The 27,699-nt window shown below is 42.4% G+C and overlaps 1 protein-coding gene across 1 annotated transcript; it reads right to left on the reverse strand.

Annotated features, from left to right (window-relative positions):
- Positions 1-594: 594 nt before the first annotated feature.
- LOC143122785 (putative helicase senataxin) lies at positions 595-27,235 on the reverse strand. Its single transcript, XM_076283665.1, has 25 exons — positions 27,154-27,235; positions 24,460-24,641; positions 23,321-23,525; positions 23,040-23,137; positions 20,008-20,227; positions 19,782-19,901; positions 19,307-19,472; positions 18,788-18,884; positions 15,595-18,603; positions 14,976-15,090; positions 14,621-14,800; positions 14,274-14,491; positions 14,005-14,160; positions 13,725-13,860; positions 13,537-13,638; positions 13,347-13,453; positions 12,806-12,877; positions 10,631-10,780; positions 9,847-9,954; positions 5,816-5,985; positions 5,423-5,515; positions 5,155-5,331; positions 4,929-5,024; positions 2,196-2,283; positions 595-2,094 (listed from the first exon to the last, which is right to left on the reverse strand). The coding sequence occupies exons 2-25, from the start codon at positions 24,637-24,639 to the stop codon at positions 1,222-1,224; spliced, it is 6,936 nt and encodes a 2,311-aa protein (XP_076139780.1). The 5' UTR covers positions 24,640-24,641; positions 27,154-27,235; the 3' UTR covers positions 595-1,221.
- Between the last annotated feature and the right edge of the window lie 464 nt (positions 27,236-27,699).

The raw sequence follows: 27,699 nt of genomic DNA on the forward strand, positions 1-27,699 counted from the left end.
TTTGGAGAATGTGGCTTTCTTCTCCAGAAATGATTGGACTGAAAGAGTGAGTGAACAAATATGGCACTGCACTGTAACCCATTGGCTGAGAGTAAAATGACCTAATAACCTATTTTAGTAAGATGTCATAAGCAGTTAACACACTCAGGAATTCTCCGTCATCCTGAAAAAAAAAAAGAGTATATTCATAGCTGTATTTGACAGGCTAAATCACAGCTAAAAACTTGTGATCTGTAAATTTAACTGTGAATATGTTTAATATTCTAACTTCAGCTAATACGATCATCCAGATGAGCTTTTGAAAAGTCAGTAAGTAAAAATTGTAAGTAAAAATAACATTCTTGTCTAAATGATGTGCCCATATAACAAAAGATGAACAGATGTGCCCATATAACAAAAGATATAATTCCAGTGTTGACAAGAAAAGCACCACGTATGAATTAAGACCAACACCAGAAAAGCTACAACAATCCAAGGTCAAAAAAAAAAAAAAAGCAAGCCAAAAGTGAGTAGAATGTTGATAGAACTCTTCTGGATCAGGTTTTGGCCTGACCCCCCACAACACACACAGAAGAGAGCCAAAGTGTCCAGACATAAAATACAAGTAGTTGGATTTAATTCTACAAAGACTCCAGCACAGTCCCGTCAGACACAGATGAATACTGACAAACAAACTGAATGCAATTTATAAAACCACTCTTCCTTCCTGTAAAATTCTTTCTTTCTATAAAAAAAGAACTTCCTTTCAAAGAAACTAAGGCACGATGAATCTCAAACTGAGGCCCACTGCTGAAGCTGTGCTGTACTAAAGCCTATAAAACATGCTTGCCCATTTGAAGCGCCAAGTACTATGTGCAAATTCAGGTTTCCTACAATTTTCCTACAGCACAAAAGCCCCAGTAAAAACAGGGTCTTCAGGTGTCTGTTGTGCATGTCCCTGTTGAAAGGCCTTTCTGTTTGGATGGAGACGGTGACTGATCACATAAAGATCAACTTAATGCAACTTGTATGGGTAGTGCGAGCATAGTCTTAGTCAGCCATTTAACAGATATGGAAAAAGACAAAAACAAAACAGTGTCAACACACTTTCACAATTAAAAGGTAGATAAAAATAAAAGTATGTTATTTCTGGCAAAGTATGTACAATTCGTATATACAAAGTATATATCCACAAAAGTCCCAGTGTGGAGATAAGGTTTTTAAAAAAGGGGGAAAAAGATACTAGTGCCTCTCCCTCCTCGAGTAATCTGAAGGGGTCCGATGAGAGGAGCTGCTTCTTTCGACCGTGGAACTAGACACCAAATCGTTCGGACTGGGTCGCGGTCGGTCATGTTCATAAGAGTCATGCCTGTCCCTGCTAACCCTGAGATTCGGATGTCTCGAAGGGGCAGTGTTCAAGGAGCTGCCCTGCAGCCGAGGGTCTCTCGGCCGATCTGTGGGATCCTTTCCCCTGGCTGTGGAGGAAGATGCCGGCCTGGAGGGAATCGTTCCTGAAGATGTATTACCTGACCTTGGGTCACGGGGCCGATCTGTGGGATCCTGTGCCCTGGCTGTGGAGGAAGATGCCGACCTGGAGGAAATCGTTCCTAAAGATGTATTACTGGACCTTGGGTCACGGGGGCGCTCTGTGGATTGTGGCCGATCTGTGGGATCCTGTGCCCTGGCTGTGGAGGAGGACGCCGGCCTGGAGGAAATCGTTCCTGAAGATGTATTACTGGACCTTGGGTCACGGGGCCGATCTGTGGGATCCTGTGCCCTGGCTGTGGAGGAGGATGCCGGCCTGGAGGAAATCGTTCCTGAAGATGTATTACTGGACCTTGGGTCACGGGGGCGCTCTGTGGATTGTGGAGCCCTGAAGTTTGAGTTGACCCTGGAGGTGTTTGAGTAAGGGGGCGTGCTGTTTGATCGTGACAACTGGGACCTGTTGGAGGGATTTGAAGGCCAATCTTGTGTCCTATGAGGGGGAAGAGGTAGGGGGAGGGTCTCTCGTTTAAATATTTTTCGGGCATCGGTTTTGAAATGCTGCTCCTTCGTTGTTATGATGGTCCCACGGCTCTCAGCATCCTCTATTAAAGCCTTCCAGTCGCTGTGTTCCTACAAGGGAAAATGTATAGCATTATCAGGGCAATACCGAAATGTGTTAAAAAAAATAAAAAAAATTCAATGAATGCTATGGATGTGCATGCCCATGTTACCCTCAGGGTGCGCAGGTGTCCCAAAACGAAAAGGCTGTATTTGGCTCTGGTGATTGTGACATTCATTCTGTGGCGGTTCCCTAGAAAACTAACACACAGCATCCACAGTGAATTTAGTAGCATACACATGAAGTGCTGTCCAAAAAAAATAAAAAAAAAAAAATAAAAGTTAACAGAGTAATTATTATCCAAAAAGTAGGAGAGTAACTAAAATATACTGCTTAAAAAAATTAAGGGAACACTTCAATCATCCACTGGATCAGTACTCTGACACGGTTTGGCTCTGAGCACAAGTAAAACTGCGAGTGTTTTGTTTTGCAAGAACTGTCAGACATTCTGTGAATGTAGTTTGAGAATAGAATAAAGGGTGGAAAGTTTCAAAAAATGTGTTTTAACAATTGTGGAAAACTGTAAGTGTTCCCTTAATTTTTTTGGGCAGTATATGCATTGTATTGGTAATTATAGAATTACCACTATTATTTGCTAAAAGAAATGTTACAGTTAGTCATTGATCACAGACTACTTAAAAAAAACTATCATGGGACTGGAAAATAAATATCCAAAAAGGGCCTATGTACTATTGAGCAGCAGAAGGATTTGTGATGTAGACATGTAGAGTGAGCATGAGCACGAGCGCTGCGCAGATCTGGATCTTACAATACGAACATGCTTCATGTTCAGTCAGATCTTACAATACGAACATGCTTCATGTTCAGTCAGATCTGGATCTTGTTTCTAAATCGATATTCTCTTCAAATTCCATCACCAAACTTTATCCAGCTGCTGATGGGTAGCAAACATAAACCAGACCTGATGTCAAAAGCTCATTAGTGAGGTCATTCAAAAGGCTTAGGCCTGCTGCACAATGTTTAAACTAATGATATTGGAAATGCCAGAGTAGGCCTGATAACTGCACTATACCCTCTAACCCAACTTGTCTGTTACCATCAAAGAATTAATTGGTCTACTTCCAAACTAGATAAAATTCCAAAGGGAAAAATGAACAAAACGGGTCATAATTTGTTTTGAACATTTGTCATTTGAAATTTGCAGGGGGGAAAAAATAAAAATAAAATAAAAAATTGATTAAAATCGTAAATCGAGTTTGTGAAAAAAAATCAGAATTGTTTTTAAGGTCATATCACCCATAGCCCTAAATCAAACACCGTAACACCATGGTAAGCAAACTAGTTGCTAGCAGTTTTGGCACTGTGACCAGGTGCCGAGTCCTGCTGGAAAAGCATCAGCATCTCCATAAAGCTCGTCAGCAGATGGAAACATGAAGAACTTTAGACATTTCCTAGTAGAAGGCTGCATTGACTCTGGACTTGATAAATCACACCAGCAGGGGACATGGCACCCCAAATCACTGACTGTGGAACCATGAAACTGAACCTTGACTGGACCCTGATATCCAATTGAAATGCAAAATTTGTTTTCATGTAAAAAGGACTTTTACCTGAACTTAGCAACTGTTTGCGGTCAGATAAATGTTTGTCTGTCTGTCAGCCCTTTACTTTCCATAACTCAGGTTTTTCCTGTTGTTTTGCTGATTATTACTAACTGCAGTCTGTGTCAGCAGTTCACAAGTGCATTTAATAAGCAAAATAGAATATTAGGTTATCTGATGATAGAGAAATGTTTACCCAAGAACACTTTGTACAGAAAATATATGTAAGGCTAACTGATCTCACATCCCTGGTTGGTTTGCCTGAAAGTGTTGTGAATCAGAATCATTTCTGTAAATGTACATACTGTGTACTTCTTATGGTCATTTGTGATTTTTGTACCCATGTGTACCCTGTGTGTGTGCCTTTGGTCTGTATGCAGTGTATCCATTGTTTATCCTTGAAGGATTAGAATTCAGTAGGCACTGTCTAGGGAACTTTTGGCTTATCCTCAGGTGTGACTCTATTGTATAGACTAGGGAGCAAGGATGGGGGAGCAGACCTCCTATTGTCACCATTTGGCCATGAGCAAGTTGGGGTGTTAAAACAATATGTGGCCAGGCCTTTGAAGCTTAATTAAAGAATAATAAAGCGGACCAGGCCTGATGACACAACAACAAGAGACCACATCCCCACACACTACACCTTTATATTGCACACTAGTAGGTCACTCCTTCTCTGTGTGTAACTTAAATATGGTAGATTTGTTTCTGTAGTCAGAGAATACTGGTGAAACCCATGATGGGGTGACTCAAACATGTACCTCTCCCTTGAGGGGCACTGGCCCCTCATTGAAAAGAATAAAAGCCTGGATCCTGATATTCCATCGTCCTGACTGAATCTTAAGAGAAATATGGTAGTAAATATACCATCATGCCAAAACATCAGTCAACTGCTGAGGAGGTGAACACCAATTCTGATTGGACGGTTACTTATAGGAAACGAGCTCATAACACTTGGTTAGATAAGCAGTTTTGCGGTATCTATTGGTCGACGGCTACTTAAGCCTGAGGAATTAAGTTTCAGTCCTGCTAAGGTTGTAAAAGCAGTTACATTTGACCTTGGCAGAGGTCTGCGCCGCCTGGTATGCAGTCTAGTTCCTCATGTTTTGAGGACAGTTTGCATATTTGAACATATACAGAACACAACAGAAAAGCACAACTAGTAGATGACCTTGGAAGTTCAATCCCAGACAGGTCACAAAGCATTGAGGAAAAGGAAAAATGTATACAAACACAAGTACTAATGCTTTTGCAGGCATACTTGCGCACGCTCACAAACTTACCCGATGGAACCCATTTCGTTGCTGGCTCGCACACAGGACACAATGATGCAGTCCATCTCCCTACCCTGAAAGCCATCGACTGTGTCCACCACCACCCTAACACAACAGAAATACAAAAATCATCAATTCAGTGTATGTTTTTGTTAAATGTGTCTATTTTTTTTTATATTATTCAACCATGAATTACTGTTGTGAGATTGAGTGTGCGAGTGTGTTCAACACTGACTTTGTCAAGTTTTTTTTCCGGAGGGCTTCGCGAATCCGAAACTTCTGTCCACTGTACGGCGTGATGACCCCAATGACTTTTTGAAGTGACTGGGAACAATTGCGGTTCTGGTACCTCTCAACGACCAACTGCACTAACTCTACAGTCAGTTTCACCTCCTTAGGGTTGAAATATGAGCTGCCATGCACACACAGAGAAATTGTCAACATAAGTAATGGAGCAGCACATGCTTATTTTTTAAATGCATTTCTTTAAGGTGATGACATACTCCCTCTCCCTCATCTCCTGTCCATCAGCAACATCCAACACCCTGTAGGACTCACAAGCCCAGTCTTTAGAGCAGCGATTCTGAGCGATCGTTCTGAAAATGAATCAAAATACATTATATTTACCAGAAATGGAAATATGATATGCAATGTGAAAAAGGTTAAGATTTCAATATACAAATTTCAACCAGTTGTTTGAGCTTAACTTTGAATTTCCTGAAGCATTTTACTATGGCTTATTCATTTGTAATTTCATTCTGGTGTTTCTTAAACCTTTATATGGATCATACATCATCTGTCATTCCCATAAGTTGCAGCATTGTTTCAAAAAGTATTTAGTTGAATGTTCACTTTAGGAAGATGTGCTTGGACAGTACAGTAACTGTGTGCCTCACCTATCGGTCTTGAGTAAGTTGTTGTAGATGTATCTGGAAGGGAAGGAGCAGATGTCTGGGTGCATCCTGTATTGCTGACTCAGGAAATGGATGCGTGGGGGGCTCAGACGGTGTATACATTTGTACAGTCGAGCCATCAGTGACTGATCAAACCCTAGCTCCTTCACTTTCTGACAGACACACACACACAAAAACAGAACATAAACTTCAAAAGAAAAAAAGAAGACGCACAATACTGACTAGAAGGCATGCATTATCAAATGCAATGAAGCAAGTGTATGCGTGCCATACTTTCTCTTAGCGAGTTAAATGAGGCAACTACTCAAACACAACTCTAATTATGGAAACACAAAAAGCAGAAACTGTGGTATCTTGGGTCATTCCATGTGAAAACAGCCAATAAAAGATTTTGCTGAAAAGCGGTGAAAATATGCCTTATGTTATCAAACGAGGGAATCTGAAGTTTCAGGTCAATATCTCAAACGGTTTGCCCGTGGCGTCCATTTGAATTTCGGGTGCCACGGCCCTAATTGACACATTGGAATTTCACATTTCATCCTTTGCCATTTTTGGAAGCCCATAACGTCTGTTCTAAGTGGTAGAAGGCTGGAAACTGGTGTGGTAGTTCATTGTAGCCGGTCCTACACAATTCTGGAGGCAGAATCAACATTCCTTACTGTTTGGGTGAGAGGTGGGTCACCAAAGTCAAAAAATGTTGATGGCATGTGTGATTTTTCACTTTTTGGGTGGCCGTAGCACCACAATTAATGATCATATTTATTCTAAACAGGATTATTTGTTATATGTGGGAACCTTGCTCTTGCCAAAATTAATTTGAAGGGTATGGTACCACTGGTGGGGGTTTCATGGGGGTCCAAAAACCCTCTCCGGCAGAGGTGACTCTTGGAACCCCATATTTGGACCCCCAAATGACCATGTGGGCACTTGATGATCCTAATGGGATTTATACCAGATAAAGATACATATTTGTTCTTTCTTTTAATGAAATAAAATTTTTGACTTTTAAGCTCGATAATATGAATTTTATTCTTCATAATGCACCATTTTGGACATTGTTTCCAGAAGTCTGGAATGTAGATCAGGGAAAATTTAGTGATGATAAAGCATGAAAATAGTGGAAATAACTTAGTATTATCCTCAGTGATGGCAAACAATTAAATACTGAGACTGTCATGGATTAACCCCTTATCCCCCATGAAAGAGACCCTCCATCAACTCCAGCCCTCTACCACTATTAGAACAGACGTTATGGGCTTCCAAAAATGGCAATATATGAAATGTGTCAATTAGGCCCGTGGCACCCGAAATTCAAATGGACACCACGGGCAAACCGTTTGAGATATTGACCTGAAACTTCAGATTCCTTTGTTTGGTAACATAAGGCATATATTCACCGCTTTTCAGCAAAATCTGAGAGGTGTCATGTACATGGGTGGCTGAGTTGGCGTGGAATTACCCTTTTATATATATATATATATATATATATATATATATATATATATATATATCTTTGTATGTTTTTTTGTGGAATATCATTATTTTGTGAAACTGAAGTAGGTAGTATCGTTAGTGTATGAGAAAGGAAGACTGGTTTAGTGAAAGAGCAGAGCTGGCAGGAAAGGTCATAGATAAGGTTTAGCGCCATGAAATGTAAGCAAAAAAAAAGGGGGGGGTATGTGTGTAATAAACTGCTGGAGTATCTTTGCACAAAAATGCTTTCTGCCATCAGACACCTCTAAACTGCATCTCCCTCTAGACTTGGCCTTGAACAAACAACAGCCTTTCAGTCCTATCAGGAGGGATAGGGCATACTGTATCAATGCCTCCTTCTGACAAAACACCACCTGGCATAATCACTCTGGGTCATCAAAATAGAACTCCCCAGCACCCCAGCTGGTTGTTTGAGGCATCTGTATTCTCAGTGGCAGTCAGAATGGTATGAAACAGATGACTAAATTTAGCAATATGGCCCAAGAGAACGTTTCCAGTGATTTTAGAACACCTTTTCAACAGCTATCCGGTTTGAGGCAGGAACGATTCTTGGCCATCACTCTGGCTTTGTGCTCACTATTTCATGGATTGAGGTCTGGACTGGGCCACTCTAAAATGTTGACTGCGACCAGCGTGCTTTATTTAAGCTGCTTTATCCTTTCTATTTGCTTCCCACCTCCATCCATACTCTTCCTTTCATGTTGTGTTTGACTTTATGCAGGTTAATGTTCTTGTCCTTGATGCTTGCTTGGTGCTCTCACTGCTGTTACGAGCTGGTAAACAAGGCTGTGCTGTGAAAGTAGTTGCTTGCTAAGGCAAAGTAGGTGGCTGGCAGATAGATCGTACATGAGCTCCGACATATTTTAGATTTAATAGTGCAAAGTTAATGTGGTAAATTTCTGATGAAAAAGGCCTATGAGTCACTCTGCAGTAGAAAACTTGATGCCATGTCCCCTAAAAACTCATGTGATGAGCCCATGCACCGACAAGCGAAACAATGCATGAGATCGCCTGGATGTAGGGAACAAGACGATTACAACAGCTCCCTTGTGCACAAAACACAAAAACATCATATTATGATGACTAATAAAAAATGGAACTAGGTGACTAGGTTGACCACGGCCCTGATTGACTTGTCAACATGTCAATCACCTGTCAAGGGGGAGAACCCTGATTTCTGATTTGACATGACGTATGGAAACTAGGAGGCCCTGTGACGTTATGCATCATATAAAGAACATGGCATCATGATTTAGACTTCAGATTGTGCGCACCCTGTAACACCGCATTATGTAATAACTCTATAAAATGTAATAAATATCACGTCATTGTCATAACTGCCGCATTTTGTAATAATCTGCTGCATTATGTAATAAACTGCCTGAATGCAATATGAAATATTTTGCCGCATTATGTAATAAGTTATTACATACAAGTTATTACATATTGTGGTTGTTATTACAAGATACGGGTCTTGCGATTTTTTTAATCAAAATGTAACAATATGGTTCATTATGTAATAACGAACCGAAAGTGACGTTGTCATTGATAAAAACAGCATAACATGTATTTTACTCACAGTTAATATTTAAGATGACAATATATCATACTAATGCTCAGCTTACATTGCACACGTAAGTGCTTCTGATAGTTAACCAAATTAAAGCATTGACAGCTGAATCTCGGTCTTCGCTCAATCAGCACCAAATTAACAGGTGAATGCGCTAGGTGACTGGAGGGCAGATCTTACAGAGGTACAGAGCGGAAATACACAAAATCATGTACAAGGTGGGAGCCAAGTCATGTAGAATTCTGCACACTGCAAAGATTTGAACAAACTCTAAAGGCGCCAAAAATTAAGAAAATTGTTTTTCCAGAATCTTACAATGATGGTCCTGAATGGCTTTTTGTCAAATACTTTTAAAGCCTGCATGTACAAAGATTGTACAGATGTATGGTTCATGACCTAAGAGGCCTTAGGCCTATGCCTTTATATAGTAAGAGGTTGGGGGCTTTTCATTCGGAACAGGCAATGATGAGTTTGGCAATGCTGGATAGCAGAAGTGAGAAAAGCTACAGCTCTTGTTCAGAGAAGAAAGTTCATGCTTTCACTCAGTTGCCGTCTCATTGCTCAGCATTTGCTTAAAGTAGACTTCTTGTCTATTTTGGCCCCACGTAGCTGGTGGCATAACGACCACTTCTCTCGTCACTGTGAAACTCCCACTCCATTGAAAATTAATGGCAGCCTATCCCTTTGTCTGGGTCTTGTAGCTAGTGTGGCTGTGGGGTTAGGCTTTTCATGTATGCACATGGACGGGCAGGGAGGTCCAAGACCAGTCCCATACTGCATGCGCAGGAACACGCATGCGTGCATGCACATTCACATTTTCATTTTATCAGATAAGAAAAGAAAGGAGCGAAATGAGCAGGAGAGCTGAACCATAGTATATGGTGGCAAATAAGTGTCTCTTCTCCACACACCAAGTTAAAGCACTTCTCTGGTAAGTTGTGGGCAATACCTGTGATATGACTGTTGGTGGAAGCTGGTTAGGATCTCCCACCAGGACAAGCGAGGGGCAACGAAACAGCAGAGGAATCAGAGTCTCAGTCTCCTTGGCCTGACCTGCCTGTGACACACACAAAAAAACAGATATATTACTAGCGACCACAGTGCAGAGGGGTATTCCATCAACCTCGCTAATGAAGGCGGCGCTTAACAGAAATAGCCTGGCTTGAACTTGCATAGACTTTCACTTGGGGCTCAAGCCGTCCCATTAACTCAAGTTAGCGGCATCTTGGCCTCGTTTATTCAAGCGAGGTTTAGGTCAGCTTCATCTCTGCTCGTGCACGAGATAGAAAAGTAGACCAAAACAGTAGATTGACGAAAACAGGATATGTCGTAAAATTAAGACAATACTAGACGATTTCTGTTCGATTTGGAAGAGCCATCTACAGGATTTTCATCGAAAGTCATAAAATTTAACAGAGAGAAAAAAAATAGATAGTTGACATAAAACATTTAAAACAACAATGCTAATGGTTTGAAATCAATTGAGAGTTTGATTGTATTCACTCTTGAACAAAACCAGTGAATGAATAAATAGTATAGGCTAAACTCAAAAACAACTTTGGCATATGGCTATTCAAAACTGTCTATACTAAAACCTATGTTCTTACTGTAGATTAAAAGGGTTCACTCCAAAGTATTGTCGAAAAAAGCCAGGTTTGGCCTTTAGCGAGGTTGATGGAATACCCCTCAGGACAAAGCACTAACAGATTGCCCAGAGCTGATCCTGGCCTCACCTCATCAATGATGACACAGTTGAACGGTACACGTCCTCGACGGCGGAAGGCCAACTCCAGCACAATGCTTCCGCTGGTGCTCAGGGTGCAGCAGATGATGTTGGCCTCCTGCAGTATGAGCCGCTGCGTGTTTTGCCTCCCACTTTTGCACTGTGGACAAGAGACGGACCAGACATGCCTTTTGTTATAGACAGACCAGACATACCTCAAAGCCAGCAGTGGTGGCAACATTTGTTGAGCTAGACATATTGGGCATTGAAGGGATTGTTCAGTGATTTGAGGTCAGAATGACCTGTTGCATGTTTTGCTGAATGAGAGGCTGTGGAAACTGTTGCTGAACCTGTTGAGTGCAGTTAAGGTAGAGGAGATGACAGAAATGTTGAATACAATGACTAGAATTGGATACAAAGACTAGATACCTCATGTATGTGGTAATGATTGTATTACTAAGATCAAGAACAAGATTTTATACATTAGAAGTGATTAATAAACAGTTTCCATCAACTAGAAGTGTTTACTAACCAGCTTTTATGAAAGAGGTGAGTAACATTACAGTTGTATTTTATCATCTTTATGCTTTGATGTCAGTTTACTTACAACATATTTTAGTTCTCTTTTACTATAAAGGTTTACTAATGAAACCCAAATGATCCTGTGCATCAATGGTGCTCCATCTGAAATTTGCTCTCTCTAGGTCACGACTCAAATAAAGATCATGCGACCTTTATTGTCATGAGTGTAGAGAATTCTGCCTGAAGCGGACAAGTATTATGGTCCTGGCTCTCCAAGAAATAGTTGTTGACATATTAGTGATCATGTGGAGTAGCATACCATGGCAAGAGATGCTGAAGGCAGTATAAGATGTATTGTGTTTACATGTGGAGTATCTATGGCTCCTTCTTGGAGCGAAGTAACTGAACGAGCATAAGAATCACGTGTTGTATCTAAGAAAGTGTCCATGCATTGTTGTATGTGTGCATATAGGAAGAATTTCATACAGGAACATTAACGACAATCCGTTTCACTGTCAATTCAACCATTTTGAAGAACTTGGGAGGAAAATGGGTTAAGGTTTGTTTGTTTAGGCAATGGTTGAATGTGAAACATCTCTAATAGGTATTTCTAAATTGTGAAGTTGTAAAGTAGCTTGTACAGCTTAAACATAATTCCTTGTAGGCCATGTCCATCTTGTAGGCAATCATTCCCTTATTGTTTTTTGTACACAAAAGAGCATGCCAACTTTAGTTTTCCACCAATTAACGCATTTGCCTACAAATGCAATGACCGTATTGCATGGTTTTGCAATAATGCATTAGTTAGTAAGTTGTAATTTAAGTGTAGCAGAAATTATTTTGTTGACAGAAATAATTTCAGACTCTCTGATGCCAAATGCACAGTCGTGTCCATGTCCAGGTTAGATAATTTTCTTCTTGGACGCATTATGCATCTCTATGCCTTGTATTCTAAGGGCAAGGCTTCTAAATCAAGAATATAGGAACTGACATTCAAATTGCAGCAATATCCGTTTCATTAATCACACATGAGCTTCGTAGGAAGATGATTTGGTTACACTTTACTTGACGGTGTCGACATAAGAGTGACATGACACGGTCATGAAAATGTCATAAACATTTATGCATTCGGTTTTTGTCATAACAAGTTAGGGTTAGGATTAGGGTTTAGAATTATGGTTAGGGTTAGGGCTGGGGTTGGGGTTAGGATTAGGGTTAGAGGTTAGGGTTAGTATGTCACTCTTATGTCGATACCGTCAAGTAAAGTGTTACCGATGATTTCTATGCTTGAGTCTGCACGGCTTTCCATGTTAGAATGATACATTTGGTCCGTAATAAGGTCCATGGCAGTCATGAGTCTAGCTGTTTTAAGATGGTTAGTTTGTACAAGTACAACTTGGTGGACCTGTGCATTTGTCATCGTCAGGTCATTAATGTGACCCGATCTACCAAGTCACTGCCCATAGTCTTGAGTTCATAGTTCGGCCACAAAAACTATTGAAAATGATGTTAAGCTGTAAACAGCCTATTAGCTGGTTGGTTTCTGTTTGTCCATACACTTTAAATGGAAGACAACTTGTCCTTTCTTTGTCATTACATTTGTATCTTAACTAAAAGAATTCTGATGTTCAAAAAGCATTCTCGTTCTGTGTATGTGTTTCACCTGTTTCATTTGGTGACTGAGTTTCTCCCTCTCCTCATTCAGTTTTGAATTCTTGTCCCGCAATTGAGCAAGCTACAAAATAAATGGGCACCAAGTTAAGCACTGCGAATTGAAAACATAGCGATGACCATGTAGAAAAACAGTCATTCAGTGGCTCAAGGGTTAGAAAATCACAGGGACCCTGACTATACAGAGGAAAAACTCAACCATATAATACTTGAGATTTCTTATGGCAAAGTGTAAACAGTACAAAGATCAATTAGGAATGAATTTGGAACATGTGAGGATCGAAATATTTAAGGTCACAGCTGAATCACCCAGTGCAGCAAAAATCAGACATGTGATTAAGTGTACAGTATGTCCTAGTGGAAGCTCGTGTACCATAGTTTGGGAATCCCTGTCCTACATAAACCCCCACTCTCCCTGCACAGAAACACAGTACAGTAATGCACAATCATTGAATGACATTGTTGCCTGAGCTCAACAAGTTCAGGTCAGTTGCCTCTCGAAAGGATAGAGAGACCGATAGGCACACACTTACCTTTGCTGGGTCTTGGGCCATGGCACACATATGGTTCAGGTTATCCATGTTCTGCTCCAAGTCTGCAATCTTCTGCTCAATACTCTTCGCATGTACCTGTGCTTTTACTATGCAAGCCACATGAGAATCATGTTAAAACTGAGCCAGGGCACCTGTTGCAATGCGTGTAGCTCTGTGCAAGGAGACTCACCTGTTCGACTCCTGGTTTGACTGTCCAAACCGAACGCCACAACATCCTCACAAATGGTCCTTTCACTGCCCAGTCTCACTAGGTTAACATCTCCACAGTTTCCTACAAAGACAGAAGCAATGTTCTCATCACCTGTACAGACATTCAGTTCCTCTAGATAAAAACAGTGTATGCATATGAAAGTGCACCTTTGTGTTTTCCATCTTTGTTCTGTCCTTTGAAGAACACAATGATTTTCTTCATCACATTGTCAACAGCGGCATTGGAGGGAGCACAGACCAGTGCGTGCAAACGCTGTTGCCCAGAGGGGTCTGCTGCACCACGCTACAAACACAGCATCATAAGCAAGGCTATTGGACCATGGTTACTGAGAAAAATCATTTGTACTGTATACATATAGGCACGCACACACACACACACACACACACAGACACAGACACAGACACAGACACAGACACACACACACACCTGTGATAGTTGATAGAGCAGGTGTACAATGGTGTCACTCTTGCCAGTTCCAGGGGGCCCATGGATCATACATATTTGGGGGGTTGGCTGTCTGCTCATCACCATGGAAACACCACAATCTATGGCCTTTGCCTGGTCTACATTACATCCCTCAAACTAAGGAAAGAGGGAAAAAAATAAACACTGTAAAACAATATTATAGATCTATGTGTGCAAGGACAAGCTGTATGATCTGTATACCCAAAAAATGAAATAGGATGTTTTCTTACCTTAGGGTCAAGCTGGGAGGCAGGCAGGAAATGTGCAAAGTGCTTATCTGGTGCCAGGATTGTGGAAATTAAGGACTTGTCATGAATGTGGCACAGAGCATTGAGCTCCCGCATGGCACTCAGCATACTGCCAATCACCTCACACTGTACCTGCTGCTTGTCAACGGACAACACGTTGCCAAGTGTCTGTACCTTCAGTTTCAGGTCTCGCCTCGAACCTGTCCTCCAGCAGCCCAAAACAGAATAGAATAGAGGCATGGGTTTAGCATTAGGCATGGGTTTAGCATTAGCCTGCATTTAGTGCTCAGTTTATGCACACACACACACACACACACACACACACACACCTGCAATAATAACATTACTGCGGGAGACGACACCAAAGTGTGGCTGACAATCATCTGGTTTGTGTTCATCGCTGAAGGGCGAGTGAGTATATGAAGGAGAGTTTTGTGGAAGCCACAGGATCACAACGTCGTCCTCTTTTGGGTAGAACTGTTGAGACTCCTGCTGTGGTGTCAGATTTGCTGTTAAAGACACATACAGTTAGTACCACTCAAACTTTTAGGCTCAGTCATCATCACACAGGCAGACAGCTGACTATTCTTATTGGTATGGAGATGCAAGACAAATGCAGGAGAAAGACTAGAGAAGCAGATGGTGTAGAAAGTAGGCATTCAAGACAGGGAGGGGGTTTTTTACCAGTAAAATTAGCATTGGTGACTGTGAAGAGGCCAGTATCCAAAGAGCCGTAATCAACAGACTGAACCATCAGCTTCAGTTTGACCCGGTCCTCCCTCAGCCAATCACTGACCAGCTGTGAAGCAAACCAGACGCTGAATACGCAAGTTGTGTAACAATGCTAGAGAAGGCCTAGAGATGAAAATGAGCCAGAAAGGGTTTGGCACGAGTCACCAAAAACAGATGCCTTTATTTACGTTCATGTAAACAGTTTGGTTGGAATCTCTAATGGGAATGATTTCAATCGATTTAAAATAAATAAATAAATAAATAAAAAATTGTTGATGTGAACGCAGCTAGAGGGACCATTATTGATGGCTTGAACACAATGTTTTCAAAGATGTGAAACTAAAAAAAATGCTAGATGACTATGCCCAGATTTTTTTCGATGCAATTTAATTGCGTTAATTGAGGGCTTTTAAATGATTAAGTGTGATTAGCTCATACAACTGTTAAGAATCCAGATATGGAGAGAAAAAATATTTGCCAGGGGAGGGTTGAGAACCTCTACATACAGATCTATCTATACCAGAGCAGACAGCAACACATAGTATGTATTAATATATGAACAATGACAAACCTCTTCAAATGTGTTGGTAACCAGCAGAGGGAGAAATGTCTCGTAATAGTCCATAAATGACCGAAAGGTCTGTGGCACAGGCTTTAGAGGTAGATCACAGAGAGCCTCTGGGGGGCCAAACTGCTTATACTCCTTGAAAAAGCTGTACTTCCACTTCAGAATGTTTGCCTTAAGGATGGATGCCCTTAAGGTGTGCGAGAATGAAGGTTGTCTGCTTGATGAGGTGGATGCTTCAGCACGGGGGTATGTCTTGTACGTGGGGGTCTGCTGCGGAGCAGGTTTGTAGCTTGGCTCAACAGGTCGCAAGGGGGGAGGTGGAGCTTTGAGTATGGGGGGTGGGGCTTTGAGTATGGGAGGTGGTCTGACTATAGATGGAGCGGATGGGCGTGGTTTAGGTGGTGGTACAGGAGGCGGAGGCATAAGTGCTTGGTGGGAAATCTTTGGTTTGGGAGGTGGGAGTTTCATATCTTGGACCAGAGTATCACTGCGGGAACTAGGGGTGTATATCTTTGTGGTAGAAGGCCTAGCCTTCTTCTGGGTCATCGAAGGTATGTCAGGCTTCAAAGGGTCATCACTGGTGCATGGTAGAGGTCCTGTCGAAGGTTGGGGTAATGAGGGAAGCATAGAGGGAGATATATTCTCTTTAGGTTGATCCACAGGTAATGAAGGCACTGAAGGCGCCTCCTCCTCCTCATCATCATCATCATCAATGTCCATATCAACAGGATCCCTCTGTGTGAGGAAGACGTCATCATAGTAATCATTATTATCATCATTCTCTTCATCAAACTGCTCCATTTGGGAGCAGAGCTCCATGTCTGTGGGATCGCATAGAGTAAGATTCCAGTCATGGTCAACAAAAACATCTTTCCGTTCCTCAACATCGCAATTGTCAATCTCAGCAACGCTAGCAGTGGGGGTACCATCACCACTTCCATTAGATCTTTGATCCAAGTCACAGCTCTGCAAGTTTGAATCATTACCGTTTCTCTCTTGCTTCTTTCCCTCACTCATACATGATCTGGCTGTCTGGGCTTGCCTAGTTGGAGACAAGGGAGTGGTCTGCTTCTGAGAAGGCACTTTCTGTAGCTGATTACGACTCAGTCTGTGGAACTGCATCTCCTGGGAGGCCAGCAGCTTTTGATTCTTCCCCATGGTCTTGTGGGTTGAGGTAGGTTTGGGGATACGATGTTGTTTTACTTTCTTTTCCACCTGCACTGTCTGGCCATGACGGCGCAGTTCTTCCACAGAGTCCCGGGACCGCTGAGATAGGTCAAATGCCATCCTTTTACGCTTCTTCAATCCCAGGCGCTCCACAGTTGACGTGGGTTCTGGAAGCTTTCGAACTTTCTTAGGAGGAACGATGACCGGGGTAGAGGTGTTACCATGGGATGTGCTTGGTGTGTCAACTGTAGCTTCAACATTTGTTGCCTGGGCTGCTTGACGAGCGGCTGAAGTCCGTTTCTTCCTCAAAGGTTGTGCCTCAATGATAGGTGGTGGTGGTTTCGGTTTCTTTGAAGAAACTTTTTTGGGGGGAGATTTCGGTTTGACAAACTCAGTTTCAAAGCCAGCACTGATAGGGCCTTTTGATGAACCTGCCAAATCAAAATGTGTGTCGCTCCAAGCAGTCGCAACATTCTCCTGAGTCTCAAACTCGAACACTTGCGATTCGCTGAGAGCTCCATCAAAGTCACGGACAGGGCTCTCTACCAAATGCTCCTGTTCCTTTTTAATCTGAAACAGGGGTCCCATGTCATCACCACTCTCTACACAACTTACAGAGGCCATGTCTTCATCGGAAATTACTATAATGCTCGCATTTGATTCCTCCTCACTCTCGTCATTTTCCCCTTGTATTAGACGCTGCTGCATAACAAGCAGTGGCTCATCATCATCATCATCTTCCTCCTCATCTGGTAAGTGTGATGCACAGTTAGAGGTCGAAGGACGAGGACTACCTGGTGGTCTTTTCCCTTCGGAGATCAGACTAGGTGGATTGACATGATCGTCTCCAGCTGGTTTGTTCTGCATGATGGCCTGCATCTTGGGCAGGTTATCGTGGAGACGAGAACGAATAGCCTGCAGTTTCCCAAGGTCAGGCTTCAGATGATGAATTTCCACACCTAGCTCCTCTTTGACAGATGTGACATTAGAAGTACAGTCCATGTCCCTAACAGGGGAACTACACGACATAGGCTCCTCTTTGATGAAATTCAGATGGGCTTGTCCAACAAAAGGGGACTCCATTGCTGCAGTTTCTGCTGGGGGAGTGGGTAAAGCAGACACAGAGGCTGCTGTGGAGGCAGACATTTGGACTTTCTTTGCAAACGTTTCTGCTAGATGCTTAAGGCAATGTTGGAGTTCATTCTGTTCAGATAATGACAAACTCAACCCTCTGGGAGTGGCATCACGTAGATGTTTGTTCAACAGGTTCAGGAAATGGAACGCACGAGGGTGTACATCAGAGCCCAGACGGCCTCCCTCCTTTAGAACCAGACGAATAACTTTCAAGCATGCCAGGTGGAGGGTGCTGCTCAGACTAGTCAACGCACCCCCAGCGGATCGACCAGAGCCCCACATGGAGGAGGATGAGGATACAGACAGCTCAAATACCCCTGTAGCCAAGTTGTCAATCATGGCCCCCTTGACAATAATCTTTATCCACATGTACGAGCAGTGTTGCAAAATATCCATTCGTCCCTCAGTTAGAAGCATTTCCACAACATGGACCAGGAGGTAGGCAAAAAACACTGTGACTTTGTCCCATATGGCGGACTTGGTAACCATTTTTCTGACTTGGTCACGCAAGTACTGTACCACTGGCTGTATGTAATGGATGCTAAGTTCAGCCATGTTCATGACGGAGCGCACAAAGGGAATAAACCAAAGGAATGTGCTGTTGTACAAGTGCATCTCCTTCCCCAGTTCTGTATGGAGTAAACTGACAAGGGATGCCATCTCTTTATACACCTGCTGGTCAGGCCCCTCTGCTCGATGACTCCTGTTGGACTGCAGAACAGAAAATTACGACTTTAGTCAGGAACTGATTTTAGTTCTTCTTTGAAGTTTTGGATACTATACATACCATCAAGTCTAGGTCAAAGTCTAGTTTTTTTTCCACCTTTACCTTGGTTGAAAAGCAGCTCTAATTTATTCATGTGATAATTATCTTCATTTCCTGTGTTGTACTTACCTTACTTGATTTTTGTTGAAGGAACGTTGCATACACCATCTGACTACAAGTGACTAGGTGCTCATCTTCAATCTCTTCCTTCACATTCATACGGGTGCTGCAAAAAAATAATATTAAATATATAAATATAAATTCATACATGCAACTACTAGGGCTGCAGGATTTGGGGAAAACATCTAATTGTGATTTTTCAGACAGATATTGCGATCAATGAATTGATTCAGTTCAATATTCCAAATGCCTCTTTAATTTGTGCCACGGTCCCGGATTGGTGAGCACGTCCACCACCAATAAGAATATCTGTGCACCTCATGAGCTACACACACCCACCAATCCGAGTGACATAGTCAATGAGGATGAAACTGATATAAAAGTCAGAAATGTGACAATATTATTTATAGCTTTTGCGATTGGGAATTGCGATTATGATTGCGATAATTGTGCAGCCCTATCAACTACACCAATTTGTGGCTAATTTTAACTTAAACTATCAGAAAACCATGACCCATTTTCTCTTACTTTGATCTGATTGTTTCAATCTCTGATATATAGCTGCAGCTGTCAGTAATTGTGTTGAAGGCTTTGATAGGGTCGATGTAACCCCAGCTGAGAGGGCCTAGGCGGTCCAGAATCACCATGAAACACTGAAGAGCTGGCCAGAATGGGTCAGAAGTGGAGTCAAATTCTACAAAAGAAATGCGGAATGAACACACATTTGGTTAATTTAAATACAGATAACAAATAATAACGTTCATGACATCCAAGCAATTAGGTACCATAAGCAAATACAATGAGTGAACATTTCTGAGAAGCAATAATATATGTCTGAACTGTGAACGCATGATTCTGTACTTGTCCACTGGTTCATGGGAGAGAAGTCTGTGTCTGCGTCTTTACATGCTTTTTGGTACATTTAATGTACCAAAAAGCATGTAAAGACGCAGAAGGGTGCGTGTGTGTTTCCAGAAATGCACACACTAAAATAAATGAGTACCTCTCCCATCTTCCTCCATAGCATTGAGGATGCACTGCAGGATGTTGGTCTGTTTGTTAGGTCCTAAAAACAGCGAGTTCATTGCCTGGGCATCCAAAACCGTTAACAACATGCAAATACCTGATAAGCAAAATAGAGACAGAGACACAAATACAGGCCTTAGTTCTTTGTAACAAGAAGGGGAAAAAAAGATAAACAGTAGAGATGGGATAAGGCATCTACCCACCTAGCCAGTAGTTTTTCACATTGCTAGAGTCATAGAGGTGCGTTGGCATGCAGGCGAGCTTGCCATTACAGGCCGAGGGTGGGTCAGAGTCCTCCAGAGAAAAAGAGATGCCCAGCTCAAGCACACAGAACATGCAGGCCAGAACCTCCTCCACGTCATAGAAATCATCACGGTCTACACACCCCAACATCCGTGCCGTTGCGATTGCCCAGCTTCTGACCTATAAATGTGATTTAAAAATAAATAAATAAATATTAGGGAGGGGGCAGGGTGGATAATGAAAGCACACTTGATGCAAAGCTTCCATTGGTATGCTTCTACCGAGTTATGATCTGGAAAGAATTCGTTTTTGATCTGACACATGGCCTTTAGAAGATATTGTGAAGTACGTTTGAACAGTGGGCCTTTCCGAAACTGGTCCCCATCCACAGCCCCTCGCTTATGAAGTGCACTTGGATGGGAATACCCCTTACAGCTAAATAAGGTTTCCTTGATGAGCGCGTAGAGCATAATGCCGCACTCCACAAACTTCCCTCCCTAGTGGAAACAGGTCATGAAGGAACCATAGATTTGTTTACAGGGGGTCCTCACACAGAGCTAAAATTAGTATGAAATGTCCATGACGTGCCGCATACATGACAGACCCTCAACAAATCACCATTGGTGTTCACGCGACATTGAAGGGTTCATAACATGCTACTACTTACCAGTAATTGGTTCCGAATACCCCTTAATATGGCAGACCCTGCACGTGAACACGCAAACAGAGTGCAAGTGGCTAGGGAGAGAGTAGGAACTACTTTCAAAAAGGGCCATTATTTCATGCCAGGCGTGCAGCCACATAAGGGCATGGGTGGGCCAGTGCCACCCAGATTGACAGCTAGCCCAGCCAATCAGAAGTGCAAAGCATTAACAAGCTAATGAGACGATGGATGGCGTCCTGGGGGGGGGGGATCTGCTCTCAGATGTAGACACATCCATCAGTGTACTCCTTCACAGTCTGGTGCAACCTGGCAGTGTTGGAGCAGAGCATAAATCCACCAGAACAACTCTGAGACTAAGTCAGGAGAGTGTGGGGGATAGTCAATGGTATAAATTCCTTCATCCTCCAGGAACTTCCTGCACACTCTGGCCACATGTGGCCGACCATTGTTGTGCACCAGGAGGATCCCAGGGCCCACTGCACCAGTGCAGGGTCAGACAATGTGTCTGAAAATTTCATCCCAACACCTAAGAGCAGTGAGGGTGCCGTCTGCGTTTCTCCAAGGATATGCCTCCATAGATCACTGACCCACCACCAAACTGGTCATGCTGAATGATGTTGCATTGATGGCAGCATAATGTTCTCCATGACATCCCCAGAACCTTTCACATCACATGTGCTCAGAGTGAACCTGCTCTCATCTGTGAAAAGTACAGGGGGCCAGTGGCTGAACGGCCAATTTTGTATTATATGGCAAATGCCAATTGATCTCTATGGTGCTGTGCAGTGAGCACAGGTCTCTCTAGGCCATCAGAACCTCAGGCCACACTCATGAAGTCAGTTTCTGACAGTGTGGTCAGACACATTCACACCAGCAGCCTGCTGGAGGTCATTCTGTAACGGCTCCCGCACACAAGCGTTGCATTACTGGAGACGCATCCCGTTCACTTTACATGGGCTTAAGTCATCCGTTGCCGAACTGAATTGTGGGTCCGTTGCGTCGTGTTGCTCCCGTAGATCACGTTGAAAAAGTTCAGCTGTTGCTGCACCGACAGACGGCACCAGCCAATCAAATTGCGAACAAGCGAACAACAGACGGCACCAGCCAATCAAATTACGGTTATACCATAAGTAATTTTCATAGCTACCGTCGGGAACACCCACTGGCATGCGTTGACGGAACGCAACTGTGTGCGGAAGCCGTAAGCCTTTAGCAGGGCTCCCACAGTTCCTCCTTGCACAAAGGAGCAGATACTGGTCCTGCTGCTGGCTTAAGGACCTTCTACCACCCTGGCCAGCGCTACTAGACCAAATGACTGTCTCCTCAAATTTCTAGGCTCTTGAGACTGCACTGGGAGAAACAGCAATCCTTCTGGCGATGTATTGGTGTACCATTCTGGAGAAGTTGGACTACAGTACCTGTGCAACCTCTATAGACTCCAGATACTGGTAGCATAAGCCAGTATCTGCTTATGCTTCATTCACAACTTAGCAAGTGAAAAGGAGTTCTAGTTACAGTCCAAAATGAGGCTTACTTTAAGGCATAACATGCACATTGATAAATGCAATATTCCATGAACACCTTGTGTCTTTTCAGAGTGTGCTGAAACAATCAAATTATCGTTCCGTGTTGTTTCATTTCATGTTCACGTCCATGTTAAACCGTTTCAAAATAATGACGTATCAAAATAAATGTCCCCCAAAACAAGCAAATAAGGCAAAAAAGTAAAACAAAAATGCATTAATAGTAACATAATTGAAAATCTGAATTTGGGGAATCGTGACCCCCAGGATAAAGATGGAAAAATTCAGTTGCCACCACCTGTAAAACCATTCCTGTTTTGGGGGTTGTCTTATTGTTGTCCCTCTAGTGCACCTGTAGTTAATTTCATTGACACCAAAACAGTTGCAACTGATTCACAACCACCTGTTATATAATTGGCCAGATCAATATCCCATAAGTGTGATTGGCTTGATGCTATACTCCTATTGAACAGTGTTCCCTTAATTTGTTTGAGCAGTGTATAAGGGATACAGGCACAGACACCCTCGTCATCAGATAAGAGGGGTTGTGTAAGGCCTCCAGTACATAGACAGACATACATTACTGCAGTGTACTTGGATTCCACTGTTTTCAATACAACCCCCCAGCACTGAATTCCTTTTATGTCAGCACCGCTCAAGAAAATTCATCGTTTATTGAATGCTTGTAAGTTGAAAAAATAATGTTCATGGACAAGTGACAGAAAGTGTCAGCACCTTTACGAAATGCACTTAAGGGATTGTGCGCATTAGTATGTAGTTATGTGTAAAGTACATATGCATTTACCTTCTCATTGGGGTGCACCAACAACAGGTAGATGCCCTTATATTTCTCCTTTATGTCAATGGACTCAATTCTACACAGTGCATCAAGACACATGTCACCTGAAAATGGCAAAATACAGAGCATAAACACAAGGGAATAGCAAACACAAAGGATAAAAGGCAACAGTAACTGGAACAGTATGTAAGGCACAACCAGATACTTTGTGTAAACCATATGATCTTAGACCGTTCAAAGCTCTTCCTACTGAATCACATTCAGGTATGCGTTTTGGAGCAACTCACTCAATTTGGAATGCGCCAACAGGTACGGATACTGCAGAATCTCTACGAGAGGTGTTCGCAGAGCTGCTTCAAACTCCCCCATAGTCATCTTTGATACTGGCCTCTCCTGATTATCCTCCACAATAAAGAGATCATCCTCAAGTTCATCTTCGGACATCTGAGAGAAACGGCTTAACAGGCGTGACGTTTCCAGCACCCAGAGATGCTATTGGTTGATGACAAAAAGTAATGTCAGGATAAATGATTTCATGATCGGTCATAAAAAAACTTGACACATAATAAAGAAGTGCATAGTACAGTTTGATAAGAAATGTGAGAGTTATGCCTACCCAAAATGAAATTAATATTCTTCAAAAAATAAAATGCAACTTTAATTTCTCTTTTTTAAACAATTTTTCATCGTTCTGGCTCACAAAATGCAACTTTAGAAAATGTGTACTACACAAATCTAATGCAATCAAAGGTTCATGGTAATATCCATTTGTTAAATGTTAATCCTACTGTGGTGAAGCATGACCTCAGGTAAGCAATGAACAACACAGCTGATCCAACTGTCTGCAGTCACTTTTGAATAAAGTTCCTTTACTTGCGGAGTGATATGAAAGATGTGAATAAGAAGCACAAAACCCATTTTCCTTGAGAGCGGTCTGTTATCGAGAAATATCAGACGACCGAACATTGGGAAGGCCCATTGAAATGAATGGAGCATTCTGCAGCATTATGAAGAGCCATGATGTAAGGAAACGGCCGCCGAGGTGTCCTGTTATACGGAATTAATGGACAAGGGCAAGGGGCAAAGAACTCCCAAACGCGCAGCCTCCGCCGGAGTCCATCAATTCCGTATAACTGGACACACCTCGAAGGCCGTTATCCCGCTTATCACCCGGTTGCCACTGTAAAGCAAAGGAAACACGCAGTTCCGTTTAAAAAGAAGCTCACTAGTTCAGTTCGGACAGGCCTGCCCCCACTGCTTAAAAAAATCCTAGAGGAAACACTGCTCCGGGTGATAAGCAGTAATAACACACTATTTTACATTTCATGTATGATCCTACTTTTGTTAAATAACCTAGTAATAACTTAATGATCCTACTTTTGTTAAATAACCTGGTAATAACCTAATGATCCTACAGCTTGCTTACCTTGTGCAGATGTGGCACCTGAGAGCGAGCAAGGTGGTACTCTGACACACAGTCAGCACAATTATTCAAGTCTTCTGTGGCCGTCTGGAATTGGTCCTGGCTGAGGGAGGAGGCGGCATACTGCTCCAGAAATTCCACCACATTCTCTCGCTCAATAGTGCACCACAGGCATATTTCCATGACTAGAAACACAAAAACACCTGACATTACATTGGCTATACTGACTACAATTAAATGATTGCCAGCATTGAAGTTAGACTTTTCAGCACAGCACAGCTTCAATTTAGCAGCACAGCATACTGAAAACAGGAAACCCAGCCATTAAAGTTTATTTTAACCTGGTTTGAGGTAGGTGAGCTCAGGTGTCTTAAAACAATTTCTGAGGTGGATAAATTTGAAAACTCCAGATTCATCTTCTAGTGTGTACTCGGGAAACGGAGAACATCAGATATGAGGACTTTTGCCATGATACTGTAAAGTAGGCCTAGGTAAAGACAAGAGAAGCAATAGGAGCAAAAAAATACTGTTGGTGGCACATGCCACTTGCCTATTTTCCGGTGACACTCAATCAAATACTGTCCCGTGCCACTTGCCAACCCTAAACCACGGAACCGTTGGCAAGTGATGCGAGACAGTAGGCGAGTGGCATGGGATAGTAGGCACGCCACCAGTACAGTACAGTTTTTGCTCCTACTGCCAGACAACATTGGAACCAGTTTTTGAAAGTGATCCGTTTTTGGTCACCTAAAATGCAGTGTTCGTGTGGAAACAAGGCCAAAATGATAACAAAGGTTGTATCAGCGATTGCAGGGCCAAAAAAAAGACCCAAACATAAATGATCACATTCATCTAATCTTTCCTAACAATCCACTAGCTGCCCACCCATAAGCAGGCCGTCAAAAAAACGAGTCTCTGTAGGCAGCCTAGGCTCTGAGATCTGCACACAATAACAATTGCTACCAACAAGTTTTTTTAGGCACTGGGATGATGGAATATTTGAAGCAGGAGGGCACTTCACACAGCTCCAGGGACCAGTTAAAGACCTGCGTGAAGATTGGCACCAGCGTGTCAAGCACAGCAAGAGGAGGACACACCATCAGGTCCTGGAGCCTTTTTTATCCTCCGCTTCTGAAAGTGCCACCACACATCCTTCTTGCAGATGGTTAGGTGTTAAGGCGGGGGGAGGGGGTTGGGTGTTGAGGGAAAACCTTGTGCGTGAGGGGTGTGATAATGGGTGCTTTTCAAATCTGCTGTCATCAGCCAGTCTGGGATTTTCTGCAGGGTGGGGGTAGGGGATGGGGTCTCTTATCTGTGATCTGAGAAATGAGGTGACCGGCCATAGTTTGGGGACCACTCGAGCTTGGTAAAACGGATTGTTTTTGGTCGTTTCATGTTTTTGGGCATGTTATCCTGGGAACACCCAGACTTTCACTATTGTACAATTGTGGGTGGGTCTGGAAAAGGTTCACTTTCACTCACGACTTCCAGCAGGGAGTAAATTAGCAGTGAAATTAAATTGGTACATTATACTCTTAACAACCCGTTTCAAAGGCATAGCAAGCTTGTAGCCTAAACGAAGGTTTCACATGCCGTTGTTTACTCAGTTCCAAAGAAATACACGTCCATGTGGGATTAGCGATTGTATTTGAGGTACAATGGAAATGGGCCTCAATGACCTCTTGGCCAGACGGACCTGCAGAACAAATCTCAAATCCTTAAAGTTCGTACAGGTATTCCAGGCAATTCTCATGTGACCTTTTTGTCTCAGACGAGGTCCAGACAAGTGGGGCTTCTGTTTTTTTCCCGGTCTTCTTTTTTTTTTACTCTTACACCATTATGCCAGTCGTGCGTTCACGTGAAAGCGAAAGCAGCATTGCATGTAATGTTATGCGAAAATGTAAAAAGATTGTGGGCATTTTCAACGATGTGCAGGGCGCAAAATGAAAATAACAGCAATATCTGTATGCCGGTTTAGACTGCAGTCGCATTTGGACATATCCGATTTGTTTCCACATATGAATGAGTCCTGAATCCACTCTGAACATATGAGAATCCATGCAGCACATTTGAGGTTTGCCATATGAGCCAAAATCGGAATTTGGTCACATTTAATGTGTAGCAGACGTAACCCGTGTGTCTACGTTCGAATTTCGCATTTTCGTGTCATATCCGGTGTGCGCAGACCTTTAGTTACCTCTATTTATTGTTGACTTTCAGTTAGCTAACTTACAAGTTAATCAGCTTGCTAAATCTATGGCTTAACTGAACAGTCTTTTGCATGTCTTGCTAAGGTTGGTTTGGGTTAACACTTGAAAGCGTGGCTAACAGCTAACTTTTCGACCTGTGTTGTGGGTTGCAGCTAACGTGAATCTTGCCATCAGAGTTCACTTGGATGTCGCGAACCTTAAATTCAAGTTTTAAAATGAGTTGCATTAACATAATCATATACTAAGCCATCTCTTGCTTTAAAGGAGCACATGCATCTGATATTAACGCCAATGTTGACAATTATCCATAGATGCTGCCTAAGTTTACGTTAGCAATAAGTTACCGATAGAATGCTACACCGCGAAAACAACTTTCCAACCCCAAGATAAAGCAAATGAATAAATAAATACCGACAAATGACAGTAGACCAGAAACTACTATGTCTCTCAGTATAATATTACTACAAATTTGTCAACAAATACTTACTTGCCTTCGCTGAAATACGCTAGTTGTCGCTATAAGATTTGTATCCATGAGTTTGGCTAACGTTACATCTGTGCAGTAATGGGTCGCTTCCTTGTGACATCACGCAGGTCCAACATGACGGTTGGTTGTAAACTTTATAGGACAGGGTCAGCAGCCATTGGTTGTTATTAATTGAGAGTAAATTGTAGATCCAATTAATTATAGTATGATATAGAGACATTTAACAACAATTGACAGACGGTGGTGTCCTGGAATGGTAAATTCCATAGACTGTATGGTAAATTCACACGACTAAGAATTACAGGATTCCATGGTCTAAAAACAAATGCACAAGATTATACTAACACTTTGCCTGTAGGGCCTACTTTTGATCTCTAATTTGTTCCCAACTGTAAAGTAGGCTAGGTCAAAGAGAGTGTTGGGTATCCTACTAAATTACTGACACATATGCCTACAAGAAAGTCTTTCTGTGATATCTAAGGATACATTTATTTCCTACTCTTTCATGGCTTACAATATTTGCCAACTGATTAGGCCTAGAGTCTA

The sequence above is a fragment of the Alosa pseudoharengus genome, unplaced genomic scaffold (genome assembly GCF_046254945.1).
Source record: "Alosa pseudoharengus isolate Yale_2024_CS ecotype anadromous, Long Island Sound unplaced genomic scaffold, YU_APseudo_1.1 YU_APseudo_1.1_scf_14, whole genome shotgun sequence".
Taxonomy (NCBI): Eukaryota; Metazoa; Chordata; class Actinopteri; order Clupeiformes; family Clupeidae; genus Alosa; species Alosa pseudoharengus.